The 16,154-nt window shown below is 52.7% G+C and overlaps 1 protein-coding gene across 2 annotated transcripts in view; it reads right to left on the bottom strand.

Annotated features, from left to right (window-relative positions):
• Lims2 (LIM zinc finger domain containing 2) overlaps window positions 1-16,154 on the bottom strand; it is a 40,027-nt gene that overhangs the window by 16,332 nt on the left and 7,541 nt on the right. The window contains exons 1-2 of one of the 2 annotated variants that reach the window (XM_028867077.2): window positions 15,576-15,872; window positions 1,144-1,303 (exon numbers count right to left, since the gene is read on the bottom strand). In XM_028867077.2, the coding sequence (XP_028722910.1) occupies window positions 1,144-1,303; window positions 15,576-15,586 (171 nt within the window). In that variant the 5' untranslated portion in view covers window positions 15,587-15,872. Of the gene's footprint in view, window positions 1-1,143; window positions 1,304-15,575; window positions 15,873-16,154 lie in introns of those variants that run through there. The other variant, XM_028867079.2, reaches the window with a different exon arrangement.

Raw genomic sequence — 16,154 nt, 5'->3', positions numbered from 1 at the left:
CTATGATAGGCTCAGCAAATAGGCTAGACTGACTGACTGGCCTGTGAGCCTCAGGGACCCACCTGTCTCTCTGCTTTCCCAGTGTGGGATTCCTGCACAAGCCAATGTGCCCTGTTTTTTTTACATTGGTTCAGGGGATTCAACTCAAGAGCTGACAATGTGAGTTGAGCACTCTGATGACCAAGGCATTTCCTCTGCCAGCCTGTGCATGAGTTACTTTTTTAACAACAGCCATGTTTAGAAAGGACTTAACTACTTGCTCTTGTGAGCTGGCGTGGGCAATTCAGGGCCCTTGACTTTGATCTGAACTATCTCCATACTCAATGACCCCACTCCTGGTCTCACCTGGTACCCCAGCTTCTCTCCCAGCTGGCTCCCAACCTCTGTATGGCACGTTGCCTGGGGCCTCTCTCTGTCTTCCACTTTGTTTTTGAGACAGTACATAGTTTCCCACAATCTGGTGTTACAGGCGCATGTCACATGCCTTGAACCAGAGGGGTCTTCTTCACGTTATTAAACAATGATGTGACTCCTCTGTTCCAAACCCAAGTGGCTCCGACCTCTTACAGAAAAGAAGCTCAAGACCCCAAAGGAGAGCCGCTAAGATAGAAAGATCGAGTCTCTGTCTACTGCCTGCCACTCTCCGGCTCATCCCCAGACTTCACTTCTGCCACACCAGCCTCTCCCCAGATTTCCCACACGCTTCCACTTCAGTACATATGCTGTGGCTTCTGCCAAGATCTTCTCCTGCAGAGGAGTGTGTGTGTGTGTGTGTGTGTGTGTGTGTGTGTGTGTGTGTGTGTGTGTGTGTCCCTTCTCTTCCGGCCTCATCAAACATCACCTGGTTGCCCAACTCCAACCACGAGTATCCTTATTTCTAAAGCACCCTCACCAGATAATGGAATCACTCCGCCATTGCGTTTACTATCTGACCCAGTGGAGAGCAAGCACCATGGTGGGGTTCTTCCTACTCCGGGACCCGCCCGGAACCTGTCCAGGGGAGTCTGCTGACTCCAGAAGTTCCCTGGTGAGGGATGGGCCAACACCATGCGTGACACTCAGCTCTGCTGCCTCGGAGCTTGGCCAGGTCACGGAGCCGCCACGGACTCTTCAAGAACAGGCTTCTACCCGGAGCCTCCTCACCTCGTAGAAGAGCCCCTCCGGGAAGGGGCGGAAGCACTGCGCGCACACAAAGCAGTGCTCGTGGTACAGCTCCCCGTTGCTGTTGACGATGCGCTCTGTGGGGGCAAACCGGGCCTGGCAGCGCTGGCACAGGGCATCGGCCAAGCATTCAGACATGTTGCTAGAGGGGACAGAAGGAGAAGAAAGAAGGTCAGCGCTAGGCAGCAGACTTGCAGGGCTGGCCCAGGGACATATATCCCTGCTTCAAGCGCTCAGGTGGATCCAACCTTTAACGGCGGCGACAGACACGGCACAAGGTTGTAAGCGTCCTTAAAACGTGAAATTGTGTACGTGTGGGTACGTGGGGGGGTGGGAGTGGGGGAGGAGACACCTGCAGGGCTGCAAGCCAGAGGGCGACCTCAGCCGTTGAGCCTCAGGCACCATCCACGTATTTTTGTGGCAGTATCCCTCACGGACATGGGACGCACCAGGTAGGCTAGGCCGGCTGACTAGCAGGCACCAAGGATACACCTGGCTCTCTGTGTGTCTCCCCACTGTGCTGGGATATAAGCCCATGTCTGCACACCTGACTCTTCCACCATAACCTCCCCACTGTGATGCCTGACATATCTAAAGCCATGTGCTGGTTAGATTTTGTCAATTTGACACGAACTGGAAACACCTGGGAAGAGGGAATCTCACCTGAGGAATTCCCTCCATCAAACTGGCCTTGGGAATGTCTAGGGGGCATTTTCTTTCTTTCTTTCTTTTTTATTTTTCTTTATTAAGAAATTTTCAGCCGGGCGGTGGTGGCGCACGCCTTTAATCCCAGCACTTGGGAGGCAGAGGCAGGTGGATCTCTGTGAGTTCGAGGCCAGCCTGGGCTACCAAGTGAGTTCCAGGAAAGGCGCAAAGCTACACAGAGAAACCCTGTCTCAAAAAAAAAAAAAAAAAAAAAAAAATTTCTACTCACTCCACATACCACCCACAGACCCCACCTCCTCCCTCATCCCACCCCCCAGCCCTCTCTCCCAAGCCACCCCATATCCCCACATCCCCCAAATCAAGGTCTCCCATGGGGAGTCAGCAGAGCCCAGCACACTGAGCCTAGGCAGGTCCAAGCCCCTTCCCACTGCACCAAGGCTGCGCAAGGCATCACACCACAGGCACCGGATTCCCAGAGGCCTGCCCATGCACCAGGGATGGATCCTGACCCCCCCCCCACGTGGGTGCCTAGGGGGCATTTTCATAACTAATGGTTCATGAAGGAGGGCTCAGCTCATGGTAAGTGGTCCTGGGTTTTTAAGAAAGCAGCTGAGCCAACCATGGGCAGCAAGCCAGTGAGCAGCTCTCCTTAGTGATTTCTGCCTCAGCTCCTGCTTGAGGTCCAGGTCCTGCCCTGACTTCCCTCAAGATAGACAGTGATCCAGTGTGTAAGCCAAGGAAACCCTTTCTTCCTCAAGTGGCTTTTGATCAAAGTGTCCTAGCATGGAGACAGAAAAAGACTCTGACACACTGTGAGCAACGTAAACTCTTCCGCTCCTGAGTAGTAATTTTGTCACAGGGGGAAAAAGCTAACACACAAAGGAGCAAAGACCTTCTGCGAGGAAGGGGAGACAGGGGCATGGCCAGGAAGACAAGGGCTCTAGGCTCACTCCACACAGTTCAGTCCTGACAGCTCCAGCCAGCAGCTGCTGGATCTGGAAGAAAGCAGGGGCCTTTCTGTGTTCGGTCAGTGAAGTGTTTGCCACACAAGCCTGAAGGCCTGAGTTCCAGACCCAGAGTCCCCCCCACACACACACCCAAACACACATGCATGCATGCACACAGGCACACACACACACACATTCATGCATGCACACAGGCACACACACACACAAACACACAAACACACATGCATGCATGCACACACACAGGCACACACACCCAAACACACATGCATGCACGCACACACACACACACATTCATTCATGCACACAGGCACACACACACACACAAACGCACATAGGCACACACACCCAAACACACATGCATGCACGCACACAGGCACACACACACACACACACACACACACACACACACGCACACGCACACACACACACCCAAACACACATGCATGCACGCACACAGGCACACACACCCAAACACACATGCATGCATGCACACAGGCACACACACACACACATGCATGCATGCACACAGGCACACACACCCAAACACACATGCATGCATGCACGCACACACACACACATTCATGCATGCAGGCACACACACACACATTCATGCATGCACACACACAGGCACACACACCCAAACACACATGCATGCACGCACACACACACACACATTCATTCATGCACACAGGCACACACACACACACAAACGCACATAGGCACACACACCCAAACACACATGCATGCACGCACACAGGCACACACACACACACACACACACACACACGCACACACACACACCCAAACACACATGCATGCACGCACACAGGCACACACACCCAAACACACATGCATGCATGCACACAGGCACACACACACACACATGCATGCATGCACACAGGCACACACACCCAAACACACATGCATGCATGCACACAGGCACACACACACACACACATTCATGCATGCACACAGGCACACACACACACACAAACACACACACACATGCATGCATGCACACACACAGGCACACACACACCCAAACACACATGCATGCACGCACACACACACACATTCATTCATGCACACAGGCACACACACACACACACACAGGCACACACACCCAAACACACATGCATGCACGCACACAGGCACACACACACACACACACACACACACACGCATGCATGCACACACACACAGGCACACACACCCAAACACACATGCATGCATGCACACACACACACATTCATTCATGCACACAGGCACACACACACGCACACAGGCACACACACCCAAACACACATGCATGCACGCACACACACACACCCAAACACACATGCATGCACGCACACAGGCACACCCAAACACACACACACACACACACACACACACACACACGCATGCATGCACACACACAGGCACACACACCCAAACACACATGCATGCACGCACACACACACACATTCATTCACGCACACAGGCACACACACACACAAAAAGTCAAGCGTACTGACACCCACTTAGAGCCCCAGTGCCAGGGAAGCAGAGACAAGCACGTCTCTGCAGCTCACTGGCCTGCCAACCTAGCCTACCTGGGTGAGAGCCAGGGAAAAGTGAGACATTCTCTCACAAAAAAAAAAAAAAAAAAAAAGGTGGAGATCTGGGGAGATGGCACAGTGGGTAAAGCCACTTGCCACATTGCTACGCAACTCTGAGGACCTGAGTTGGAATCCCTGGAATCCATGCAAAAGACAAGACAGTATGCCAAGTGTCTGTAGTCCTCGAGTTCCTGTCGGGAGGTGGGACGGGAGAATTCCCAGAAGCTTGCAGGCCAGCTAGGCTGGTGTGCCCAAAGTGGAAGGTGAGGACCAATACCCAAGGTTAAGGGTGTAACAGCACATTTGTACACAGTCCAGGGCTAAGCAGATCTCAAACGGCATAAAGAGAACTGTGATTGTACTGTAGCTCTGGGTGCTTTCAGAGCTCACTAGCTGTGACCAGTCCAGGGAAGGCCTGCGGCCTCCTGTACTCCCTGCCAGAGGGCAGAGGGTCGGAGATGGATGGACATTCCATGCCCTCCTTCACACAGTCAGCCCTAGATCAGAGAGCAGCCTGTCCAGCTATCCTCTGAGGAGACAACCAGGCCCCACCCTCAGAGCACAGAACTGCTCATTTCTGAGAACCAAACCCAGAGTTGATCATGCATACCACCCTGTTCCCTTTCCTCAACCTTTACCCCCAGTGCTCCAAACATTCATATTCTGGACAGATGACACACGCTAAACTATCACAAGACATCCCTAAGCTTATAGGGGAGTCTGGGATGAGACGGGGGATTCCCTCTGCTCCAAAGACACTAAAGCACAGCGGTGGAGGCCTGCTGAGGATCACCTGGGACTAGACTCGTGCCTCTTCCTGTCCCCTTATCTCCCAGGGCATCACACAGGCCTGCCATCCTAAACAGTTTCTTCCTCCACTCCAATCCCTGCATAAGAGTGAGGGGGCCTGGGAAGAAGGATGATGGGACTTGTTTAAAAGTTCTTCTGGTATAAAATAAAGAACAATCAGACCACAGCCCATAGAACCATAGAGGCTATATATATAGTATGGAGGTCCCTAGGACGACTGTGGCTTATAATAAATTTCGGTTCTACTCAATTATTGAAAAAAAAAATAGCCAAATGAATGGAAACACATGAACTATGAACCAAAGGCTGAGGGGCCCCCAGCTGGATCAGGCCCTCTGAATAGGTGAGACAGTTGATTGGCTTGATCAGTTTGGGAGGCATCTAGGCAGTGGGACCAAGTCCTGTGCTCATTGCATGAGTTGGCTGTTTGAAACCTGGAGCTTATGCAGGGACACTTGGCTCAGTCTTGGAGGAAGGGACTGGACCTGCCTGGACTGAGTCTACCAGATTGAGTGCAGTCCTCGGGGAGGATTTGCCCTGGAGGAGGTGGGAAATGGGGGTAGACTGGGGGTAAGGGGAAGGTGTGGGAGGGGGGAGAATAGGGGAACCTGTGGCTGATATGTAGAACTGAATGGTATTGTAAAATAAAATAAAATTTAAAGAAGAGAGAGAGAGAAAAAAACAAAACAGCAATATTGGTCAAAGCCAGCCTATCTGGAGGACTCAGAAAACGGAGATTAAAAAGAATATCTAGAATTCAAAAAAAAAAAAAAAGTTCTTCTGGAACTTGGCATGGTAGCACACCCCTTTTAATTCCAGCACTTGAGGGGAGCAGAGGCAGGTGGATCTCTGAGTTTAGGTCAAATTGGTCTATATAGCAAGTTCCAGACTATCCAGGGTTATGTAGTGAGACCCTGTCTAAAGCAAAGGGTTTTTTCTTTTCTTTTTTTCCATTTGTTTATTTATGGGGTGTGTGTGTGTGTGTGTGTGTGTACATATGTATGTGTGTGTGCATGTGTGTGTTCCTGTACCTTGTCTCCATGTATGAGGCTCAGAGGACATCCGGCAGGAGTTGGTTCTCTTCTTCCACCATGTGGGACCCAGGGACTGAACTCTGGTCATCAGGTTTGGTGGTAAATGTCTTAGCCAGATCTTGAACCTGATCTTCCTGTCTCTACCTCCTGAGTGCTGAGAATCAACCCAGGGCTTCAGGTATGCTAGGAAAGTACTCTACCAACTACATCCCTAGCCCATGCATCAAAGTCCTGCAAACTTTAGTACCCTCGTCTGTAAAATGAGTCCGACATCGACTGTCTATAAAAGGCAATGCCCGCTGGAGAATCTGTGTTTCGCACAAGCTACTTCCTGCCTCCGCCACTGGGTCTTTGCTGAGTGTCTGCACTATTTCAGGCACGAGCCAGGTTTGGGGTAAAGAGAGGCTCCCTGTGCGGCAGGCACAGTCTAAGGTTCCAGTGGAAGCTTCCTCCCACCAGCCGCGGCCAGCTCTGGAACGATTTGGCCTGTCTCCCTGGCCACATCAGCAACAGAGGCCACGGGGCTGCACACAATAAACAGGGTTTGACACAAAGACGGCCCTGTTCCTCATCATGTGGCTACTGGGAAATTAACACGCTGCCTTAGACAGTTGTACACAGGATGCATTTTCACCATCAGAAACATATTCCAGGAGCTGAGGATGTGGCTCAGTTAGCAGAGTACTTGCCTTGCATGTAAGAAAGTCATGGACTGGATCCTTAGCTCTGCTTAATACTGGGTACAGCGGCTCACCCCTGTAATCCCAGAACCGAGGAAGTGGAGGCAGGAGGATCAAGGTCATCATCGGTGACATAGCAAGTTGGGGTCCTACCTGAGCTACGTGAGACCCTGTCCGAAAAGGAAAAAGAAGAAAAGCAGAAGGGAGAAGAGTGTGAAGAGTGGGAAAGGGCAAGGGGGCGTGTTCCTATCCGAATCTCCAAATCCATCCAAAACCTGTCAGAGCTAACACCCCTTCGGTCCAGCGGCTCGCTTTCCTTTTATCAAGAGCAGTTCAAGCATGCCACACCTGTCACAACAGAGAACTGGCATGAAGCATGAACCAGAAGTTCAAAGAAAGCCAAAAGCAGGCGTTGCATAAACATGTGTATGCACATTCCTGGGATCTTGCTGGAGCCTCAGTTTCTTTAGGGAGCCCACATCCCTCCTTGTGCCTTGGTCATGTTTTTTGTTATCTCCACCCTGAGGTCACTCTCAGTTCCCTGGTCCCCTGTACCCCGGCCCCGCAGTTCATACCAGACGCAACCAAAGTTGACCTTTGAGGCCGCCATTCCAGTTGGCCACGTGCAGGTGAACCACAGGTCCCTACCTGAGCAATGGGATTGCCGAGGCCTGTGCTGGCCTGTGCTGGGCCCCTGAAGAAGAACCAGCATATGGCAGTCCCTTTGCAGATAACCCCTGATGGCAGATAACAACTGAGTCAGCGCTGCCTCCCCAGTGCCTTCCCGCTGCCTCTGTTCTCGGCCAAAGATGATGTGTGTGTGCGCACAGGCACGCACACTTGTGTTCCTGTGGGTGTGGAGGTCAGAGGCTGAGGTCAGATGTTTTCTTCTCCACCTTATTTTTCAGACAGGCTCTCTCACTGGACCTGGGCCTCACCAGTTCAGCTAGGCTGGCCAGTGAGCTCCAGAGATCTGCTTGTCTCTGCCTCCCTGGTGCCGGGGTCCCAGACAAGAGGCCAGCTTTTTTTTTTTTTAAGATGGGTGCTGGGGATCTGAACTTTGGCGCTCCTGCTTGTACAGTAAGCACTGTATCAACTGAGTCGTTTCTTCAGCCCCACAAACACCTTTTTTGAGGCTCAGTCCTTTAGAATCCCTGTCAAACTTCCCTGTCACTGGCAGGAAGTTCCGAAGAACCTGAGTGACGTCAGCCTCCGAAATATCAGGTCCTCACTCTGCCCACCTGGGACTGTGGCTCCCCGGCTCTCCTCCCCGACACTTCTTCCTCCACCTCCTCCTCTAGGGCCACTTGGTCCTCAATGCCAATGACCCTATGTCCACTGCCCCATCCACCCCCGCCCCCAGCTTTTTACAGTTCTGTTCCAGCCAGGTGGCCCTTGGGCAACCTGTATAGGAGCCATGTCCTCTGTTCTCTCCCCCCAGGGACTCCCAGATTCCCTCCTAAGCCCAGGTTAACCCTCTGAGCTACTGTGGGGACCCCCTAAACCCTGCTGCCCCGTCTCCCTTCTCTACCTCGTCAAGTTCCCGGAGAATCAAGCAGCTGCTGCTTTAGAATCTGTCTAACATGTGCTGGAATCCGCCATATTTTGGTTAGTGATGCCCTTGACCGCTAGAGCCCGGGTTTGTGTATCTACAAGGTGACACTAAAATCACCCATTCTGTAGCCAAGGACGTGGTTCAGTTGGTTGAGTGCGCCTCTAACGTTTCGGAAGCCCTGGGTTCAGCCCTCAGCATGGCATAAAACCAAGTCTGTGATGCCACTACTTGGGAGATCAAAAGTCCAAAATCACCCTTGGCTACATTGTGAGCCAAGGCCAGCCTGGGACACACGAGACTCGGTCTCACAAAATAAAATAACCTCAGTCTGAAAGTTACCAAAGGGATGACACGAGACAACAGGTCTCTGGTGCCTAGCTTCAGTGCCTTAACCTACCCAAGCGTTGGGATCTCAGACTACATCCAAACCAGCTCCAACAAGTGGCGCCTGCTCCCCCACCCTATCTCCAGCCCAGCCCTGTTCCTGTGCCTTGGCTAGCCAGCCTCTCTGAAGGACCAGGAGGGGTTTCCGAAGCAAGTATTGCAGGCAAGTACAAGCTTTTCCGGCCATTGTTGTCTACAACCCCGCCCAGCCTCTCACTCTTGACCCGAACTCTTTGCAAGCCTTGCTTGGCCGGAGTGGGGCGCTGCGGGTACAGTCCCCCACCCAGCTAGCTCACCTGACCATTAGGCCCAACTAGGCTGTAAGCCGCCTCCCCCTGGTGAGGCATGAGCCTCCTCCGCGGGACAGGAATTGAGTTACTGGCTGGATCGCTAAAGGGCAGCCGTCCGATCTGAATAGAAAGGGTATTGTTCCTGCTGCGCTGCGCGGTCAGCTTCCAGAAAGCAGGGCCTGAGGAGGGGACTGGGCCTGGGCAGGTCCCAAAACAGGGCTGGGTTCTATCTGTCCCTATACAGTGGGGAGCCTGAGCTCCTGGGCACACTGCAGTGGGGAGTGCGGAGTACAAGCCAACCCTTGGAACGGTTAAGAAACTGCAAAGCATGACTTGATAGCATATGCCTTTAATCTCAGCACCCGGGAGGCTGAGACGGCGGGTTTTCTGTGAGTTCAAGGCCAGCTTCATCTACTGTTCCAGGCCAGCTGCAGGCCCCACCATGTGCACATGCCACCTTGCTTCTTTCTCTGAGAGCTTGCAGCATGAAAGCCAACTTCAGAACGCAAACCCTGGGCTCCCGTCCCCTAGGATCTTGGCCAACCAAAAGCTGAGTGCCCAGGCTTGAGAATGGCTCAGAGGGCAGAGCATTTGCTTTGCTAGTGTGAGGACCTCAGTTCAGACCCCCAAAACCAACTTTAAAAGTCGAGCTAGCGTAGTGGTTCACCCCTTGGAATCCCGCAGTGGTGAGTGACATGGGGTGGGGGTGGGGTGCCCAAGGCAAAGCAAGGTAGAGCTCTGGAAGCTCCCTGGCCAGCTATCCTGGATAATGTGGTGAACTTCCAGGAACATAAGACACCCTGCCTCAAAAAAAAAAAAAAAAGCACCTGAGGCATAACATCAAAGGTTGTCCTCTGACTGCATACATGTTCCATGTTCCATGCACACTCACTCCATATATTCAGTTGCCTGTGAGTGCACACACACAAAAGAGCCAAGCATTCCAAAAAGAAGCTCACGCTGTCAATATTTAGAGAAGCCCTCGTGATTTTTGCTTGTAGAGGGTGACACAGTGACTTGTCACCCAAAGACAACCACCCCAGGGGAGTATGGGAGCCATGGCCACCGCTGCCTGAGCTATCACTCTAGTCACTAATGCAGGGGCAGAGCAGGGAGCTCTGGGCTGTCACTGTGAGCCTTCTGGGTAAGATGAGAAAGCATAAGTAGCATCTTCCCAGGCCATCCTAAAGAAACATTCGCCATTGCTCCTGTCAACAGGCAACTGAGTCCAGGGCCAGCCTGCTGCTCTCAGGTGCCAAGAACACCCATCAGCAAACCCAGAGACAGAGTGGTACTCATTAACAAGCCCTGCCCAGAATATCATTTGTAAGGGCAGCCAACTCCAAAGTTGCCCAACAATGATTGATTCAGCAAATATTTTTAAAGGACATTTAGAGGCTGAGTCCGGAGGAGGCAAAAGGCTCCAAGTGCCCACATGCCCACTTCCTGATGTAGATGGCTGCAAATGTGCAGAAGCTTAGGGACAGAGTTCTGGTAGTCAGCATTAAACTCATGCCTCCAAAGTATCTCAGCCTCTCTCATACAGAAGTCTTAAATGCTAGAACCCAGAACTCTCTACAGTGTACCATTTTAAAGACATATGAGTGTCATGGTGCACACCTGTAACCCCAGCACTCCAGAGGTAGAAGCAGGAGGATCAGAAGTTCAAGGTTGTTATTTTTCAACTACATATTGAACAGGAAGCCAGCCTGTCTTTAATATTTGTATGTGTGTCGGGGGGGGGGGTCCTGGTAAGATCAGAAAGTGTGAATGCAACTGAAGACGACCAATGGCGCATCTGCAGAAGCAACCCCTCCCTCTCTGCCTACCTTAGGATAGTCTACCTCTTTCCTGTAGTGGGCAATAAAACATGCAAGCAAAGCCAAACCATCTGAAAGCAGAACATCCCTGGGGGGAAATCCCATGGTAACCATCTTCCTCTGCATGATAAGGGGTGGTATGCCTCCTTGATAAACGGAGTCTGCCATGCAAACATGGGAATGCCCCCCCCTCACAACAGCTGATGAATCAGTAAATGGACTTTGATCCCTGGAAGTACTAAGTGTGGGACAGAATCATAATAGACTGTGGTAGTTGCTACATGGCGTGTGTGTGTGTGTGTGTGTGTGTGTGTGTGTGTGTGTGTGTGTGATAGAGCATGTGACTGAGTCATGTGACCTTCCCAGAGAGGGGAAAACGCTTGCCCCATGTAAGGGAGGAATCACAGTGATGAAGAGACACGCAGACACTGTCCTCTTCAGTAGCCTCTGTTGGAAAAGTGGGAAGTTGGGGGGATGAGATTAAGTAGCTGGCTAATCCTTCTTACAGCTTGCAGAACTAAAGGCAAAGGGTGTAAATTATATCGATGCTAAAGAGCTCTTCCAAGGATCCAAAAACACAGAACCCTTGGGGGAGAATCAGAGAGTGAGGAGGAAGAGAACGTGATAGAAACTATAGAAGATATCCTTGTTTGAGCTTTAAGAGAGAATGGTGAATTCATGATTCAGCATGCACATGGGGACATTAATAAAGGCCCAGTATGGGAAACTGTGGTAATGAGGGAATACTGTGTCTGAACTGCATGAACTAGGGAAGCCTCTATACCTACAGTGAAAGTTTGGAACTAAGCTGGGCAAGACAGTGCAAAGGGGTGAGACCCATTGGGGTGAGGAGTCACATAGTGACCCCATAAAAGCGGCAGCACATTGAGATGAAGCAGTGAGATGGTTCACGGAGAATGGCTGTGGATTATGGAGGGGTTCATGGAGTGGGGTCTCCCCCACACAGCAGCACTGCACTACACACAACTGTAATGGTTGATATTGACGGTTGCATTAATAACATCTAGAGCCAGCAAACTGGCCTCTGGGGTCCTGAGCCCCAGCAGTCCCCCTACTGTGTTTCCTGAACGCACACACAGCTGGACCAGCTGCCTCTCATTCCTGCTGCCATGTCTTCCCGGCCACGATGGACTGTGTCTTCTCAAACTGTGAGCCACAGGAAATGTCTCCTTCCTCAAGTTGCTTCTTGTTGAGTGTTTGGTTACATCAACTTTGTTCCCAACATCGTTCTTTTGAAGAAACAATTTACGTAATAAAATTTGGGAGGGGGTGGGGGGCTTGCTAATGTTTCTTTTTAAGGATTCCTTTAGCTGTCTAAGATCAACTGGTACCTGCTTGGAGTGGATAAGGGTGGGCCTTGAGAGATCCTGCCTACCCTCTGTAAAAGGATTATTTATGTAATGCTAAGCCTGGCATGTCTCAGAGATCTCTAAAAGCATCTGAAAGAATGGTATAGACAGAAGTTTAGGACTTTACAGGAATGCATTCTTCACTAATACTACTTTCAGTTCTTTGAAGAGCAATACATCACACTTCAGAAACGATCACTGTAGCCAGAAATCACTTGCTTGGTCTTGGGCTTTTCCTGAGAGCTTGCTTAGAGATTCTAACAGGGGAGCACAGCTGTGACTACCACAGAACCTGGTGTTGAAGTCTCCAGGCCGTGACACCACCCCCTGGCTGGCTCCTTCTCACACCATGGCGCCTTCTCTTCCTCAGCAATGCACAGGGCTCAGGCCCTCTTTCCCCAGCCCAGCCCTTTCCTGGGCCTCTCCAGTTCTCCCCTCAGACTGGCCCACACCTAAAACACCCTTTCTTCCTCTCAGATCTGCTGAAAAACAGGCCTTCACCAATGCTCCTTACTGTGCATCTCAGAGCATGCCATTGGTGACCTGTTCTCGTAACTGAGATGAAGATGTGCTCAAGAGACATTTGTGTCTCTCCCTTTGGCTATCAGACTTTTTTTTGACAGGGTTTTTCTGTGTCACAGCCCTGACTGTCCTAGATCTCGCTCTGTAGACCAGGCTGGCCTCGAACCCACAGAGATGCCCCTGCCTCTGCCTCCCGAGTTCTGGGATTAAAGGTGTGCGCCACCACACCTGGCTTGGCTATCTGACTATGGAAGCAGTGATCCCCAAGAAACCAGAGTTGCTCCAGGACTGCCATCACGGGGAGGAAAGATGCTGAAGCCTGGGCGAGCCAGGAGAGGGGCTCGTTCCCAGGAAGAGATGTCACATGATTCTGACAGCTGTCAGGCTACCTTGCTGCAGAGACTGGAACTGAGACTGGAACAGGGGAGTGGCGGGCAGCACCACACCCTGCCCGGGACCTCTTACCCATGCGTTCCTCTTGCCTTCTTTTAAACCTGAACTTCATGTCAGGACCTGAGGGCGGATTGGGGTGGGAGACAACGTAGCCATTGACAGGACCCCTGCTTCTCTTCCCGGTGTGACCACACTGAATAACTGTCCTTCCTCTGTCTTTCATTATCACTTGTCTATTTAACTGGCCCATTGAGGAGGTGGCTGAAAGAGCCGTGGCCCTCGCTCAAACAGTTCCGATAACATCCTGTCCACTCCACCTCCAGGAAGCCCTGACCCTGCCTCCCAACTCCATGCCCTCAGCCTCCCTGGCTGCTGGCCTCCTGGTTGGCTTCCCAGTCTCCTCACAGCCCTCTCTGCGCAGCAACAATGGGTGCCTTTACAAAGGATGCTACTCCAGGTCTCCTTTGCTGGCTCCCCGCAGCCCTCCTTCTGCTCTTGCCTGCCACTGCCCAGGGGAGAGGTGACAAGAAGGGTCCTGAGGGGTGTGAGCAGAGAAGGGGTACCCCTGCAGTCTGGCTCCAAGGTCTGGTGGGGGTTCCAGGATCCAAGCATGAAGACCTGCCCCGCCTCACCGAGGCAATGGGCACAGAGCATGTGACATGGAGCTAAAGAACCCCCACAGTTCCTAGGACAAGAAGAGACCTACCCACTCCAAAGTCTGAGTCAGATGTGTGTTCCTCCCAGACAAGCCTGGCTAGGATCTCTGTGTGTACGAGGGAAGGAAGCCAAGCCTGGAACTGTGGTGGACAGGGTCATCTCACAGCGACATAAAACACACCAACAGGGAAATGCTTGAAGGCAAGAACCGAAGAGAGCCACCAAAATGTTCAAAGAGGGCATCACGGAGGAGGGGCACTGTGAACATTTCCTCTGCTGCTGAGGTTCCCCGCGTCTAGGGCTTTCTCTGTTCTCTAGGATGAGCAATAGTACCCAGAGCAGAAAGGAGCTCCCTGTTTCCTGTGACCCCATGGCCAGCAGATCTCCTGATCTCTGTTCCCACCACCAAAAACCTTCCGGAAGGTTTTCTCTTTGCTGACTGCCCATGACCGACCAATCCAGAGAGGGCTGAGGAATCCAGACTTAACAGGTGCCTCATGTGTCTGCTCGGGATCCCACTTCCAGTTTAAGATATAGTTGGGTGCCTGGTTTTCTTTCAAAGCTGAGGACTGAGCACGGAGAGGCAAGAACATGGTAAGGATTTCTGCCAGGAAACCGGGGGCAGGGGGGCAAGCTGAGGGGCACACAGAAGTGACCACAGCAGTCTGTGGGAAGACCTTTACCACCTTCCTGGGGTGGGTCAGGTCCTTGTACTGCACCACATAAAGCAGCAGTCTTCATGCTGGGGGAGTACCCAGAGCTGAGGCTGGGGAGGAAGCATTGGGAAGCCGGAGGGCAGAAACGGTCTCACTCTGTGACAGGATACACAGTGTTTCCCAATCCAGGGCTACCCTAGGACTCCCAGCCACAGCTTCAGCGGTCAGCAGCAGTGTGTCCCTGAGGCAGGACACTGTCCTGTGCCTCAAGGGATCTTCAGGCCACGAACCCACACTACTGGGTGTTGCCCTGACTCCCAGGACCCTTTACCAAATGTTGCAAAAGGGAAAGGCTCCCCAGGAGCCCCAGTGTAGCGAGGCATCGGGCAGAAAAAGCACCCCTGCCAGCTCTTGGCTATGTCTTTCCAGCCCAGCTTTGAACCACACACTTGTACCCAGCCATGTTCCAGAAGTAACTGCAGAAGCCAACACTGGCTGGACTCTTGCGGACATGTGACCCACCTCCTGAACCTCTGGAACCTGAATTACCTCATCTGTGAAATGGTAGGAAGGGACCTCAGAACCTCCCCCAGGGGCTGACTGGAGGGATACTCCCTGCCCCTCCCGGAGCCTCTACACTTAGGGTCTAGAGGTAGTTCCCCCACAGGAGGCAACGGCAGGCTAGCACCCAGTGACTATCACCCGGGATCACACAGAAGGTTGCCAGGAAAGTCCATGGCTCTCAGCCGCGTTTTAAGGTTTCGCTCTTGACCTTGGACAAGTCCCTGGTCTGGGTCACCCCAAGGGGATCACTGGCGGTAGAACTACACCTGCCCTTGCCCACACACACCCTCCAGGAAGAGAGTAGGACCCCCTGCCCGACTCTCAGTCCCAGAGGGGTTGCAGCCTGGGAGCAGAGGGGACGCCGGACTTCCTGCTGCGACCCCCGCAGTCCCGCACCCGTCCCGGCCCATGTCACCCTCCACCTGTAACCTAGGCATCTGTTACCTTCCCGTCATGGTGGCCACGCGCCCAGCAGCCTAGCACCGATCCGCAATCCACTGGCTGTGTCCCTGACAGAGGACTCACGGTCCGGCGGAGGGAGGAACACACCCAATCCGCCAGGGCGGCTCCGCCCAGCCGGCAGCCGGGATGAGGGGTGCAGGGGACAGACAGTCTCAAGGGGCACAGGGGATGCCGGTGCAAGCGTCAACCCTGGAGCCACTAGAGACTGACACTAGAGACACCCAACTTGAGTGGGTCCGTCACGTCCTCGCCAACCCGGACTCCGTTGCCACCTCCCGGATTCCGGGCATACTTTTCCTTTTAAAGGGAATGAAGTTATAATAAACATGCACGAGTTCGCACCCCACCCCACCCCCCATTCAGCCTCCCTCCCACCTCATCTGCCCTCCCCCACCCATGCCTTCCCCCACCCACATCCCGAGACACTTTTAAGGGATGTGGTAGGAAAGTAAAACCCAGAGAGTCCGTGCGTGCGCGCACTTCCTTGCCCCAGGCAGCAGGAAAAACAGTCGGACTTAGGTCTCCCAGACACTTCTAGGCACCAACTGCCTCCCGGGGCAC

The sequence above is a fragment of the Peromyscus leucopus genome, chromosome 19, assembly GCF_004664715.2.
Source record: "Peromyscus leucopus breed LL Stock chromosome 19, UCI_PerLeu_2.1, whole genome shotgun sequence".
Classification (NCBI taxonomy): Eukaryota; Metazoa; Chordata; class Mammalia; order Rodentia; family Cricetidae; genus Peromyscus; species Peromyscus leucopus.
Note: the sequence above shows the minus strand (reverse complement) of the source record. Positions and strands in the feature narration are given on the sequence as shown.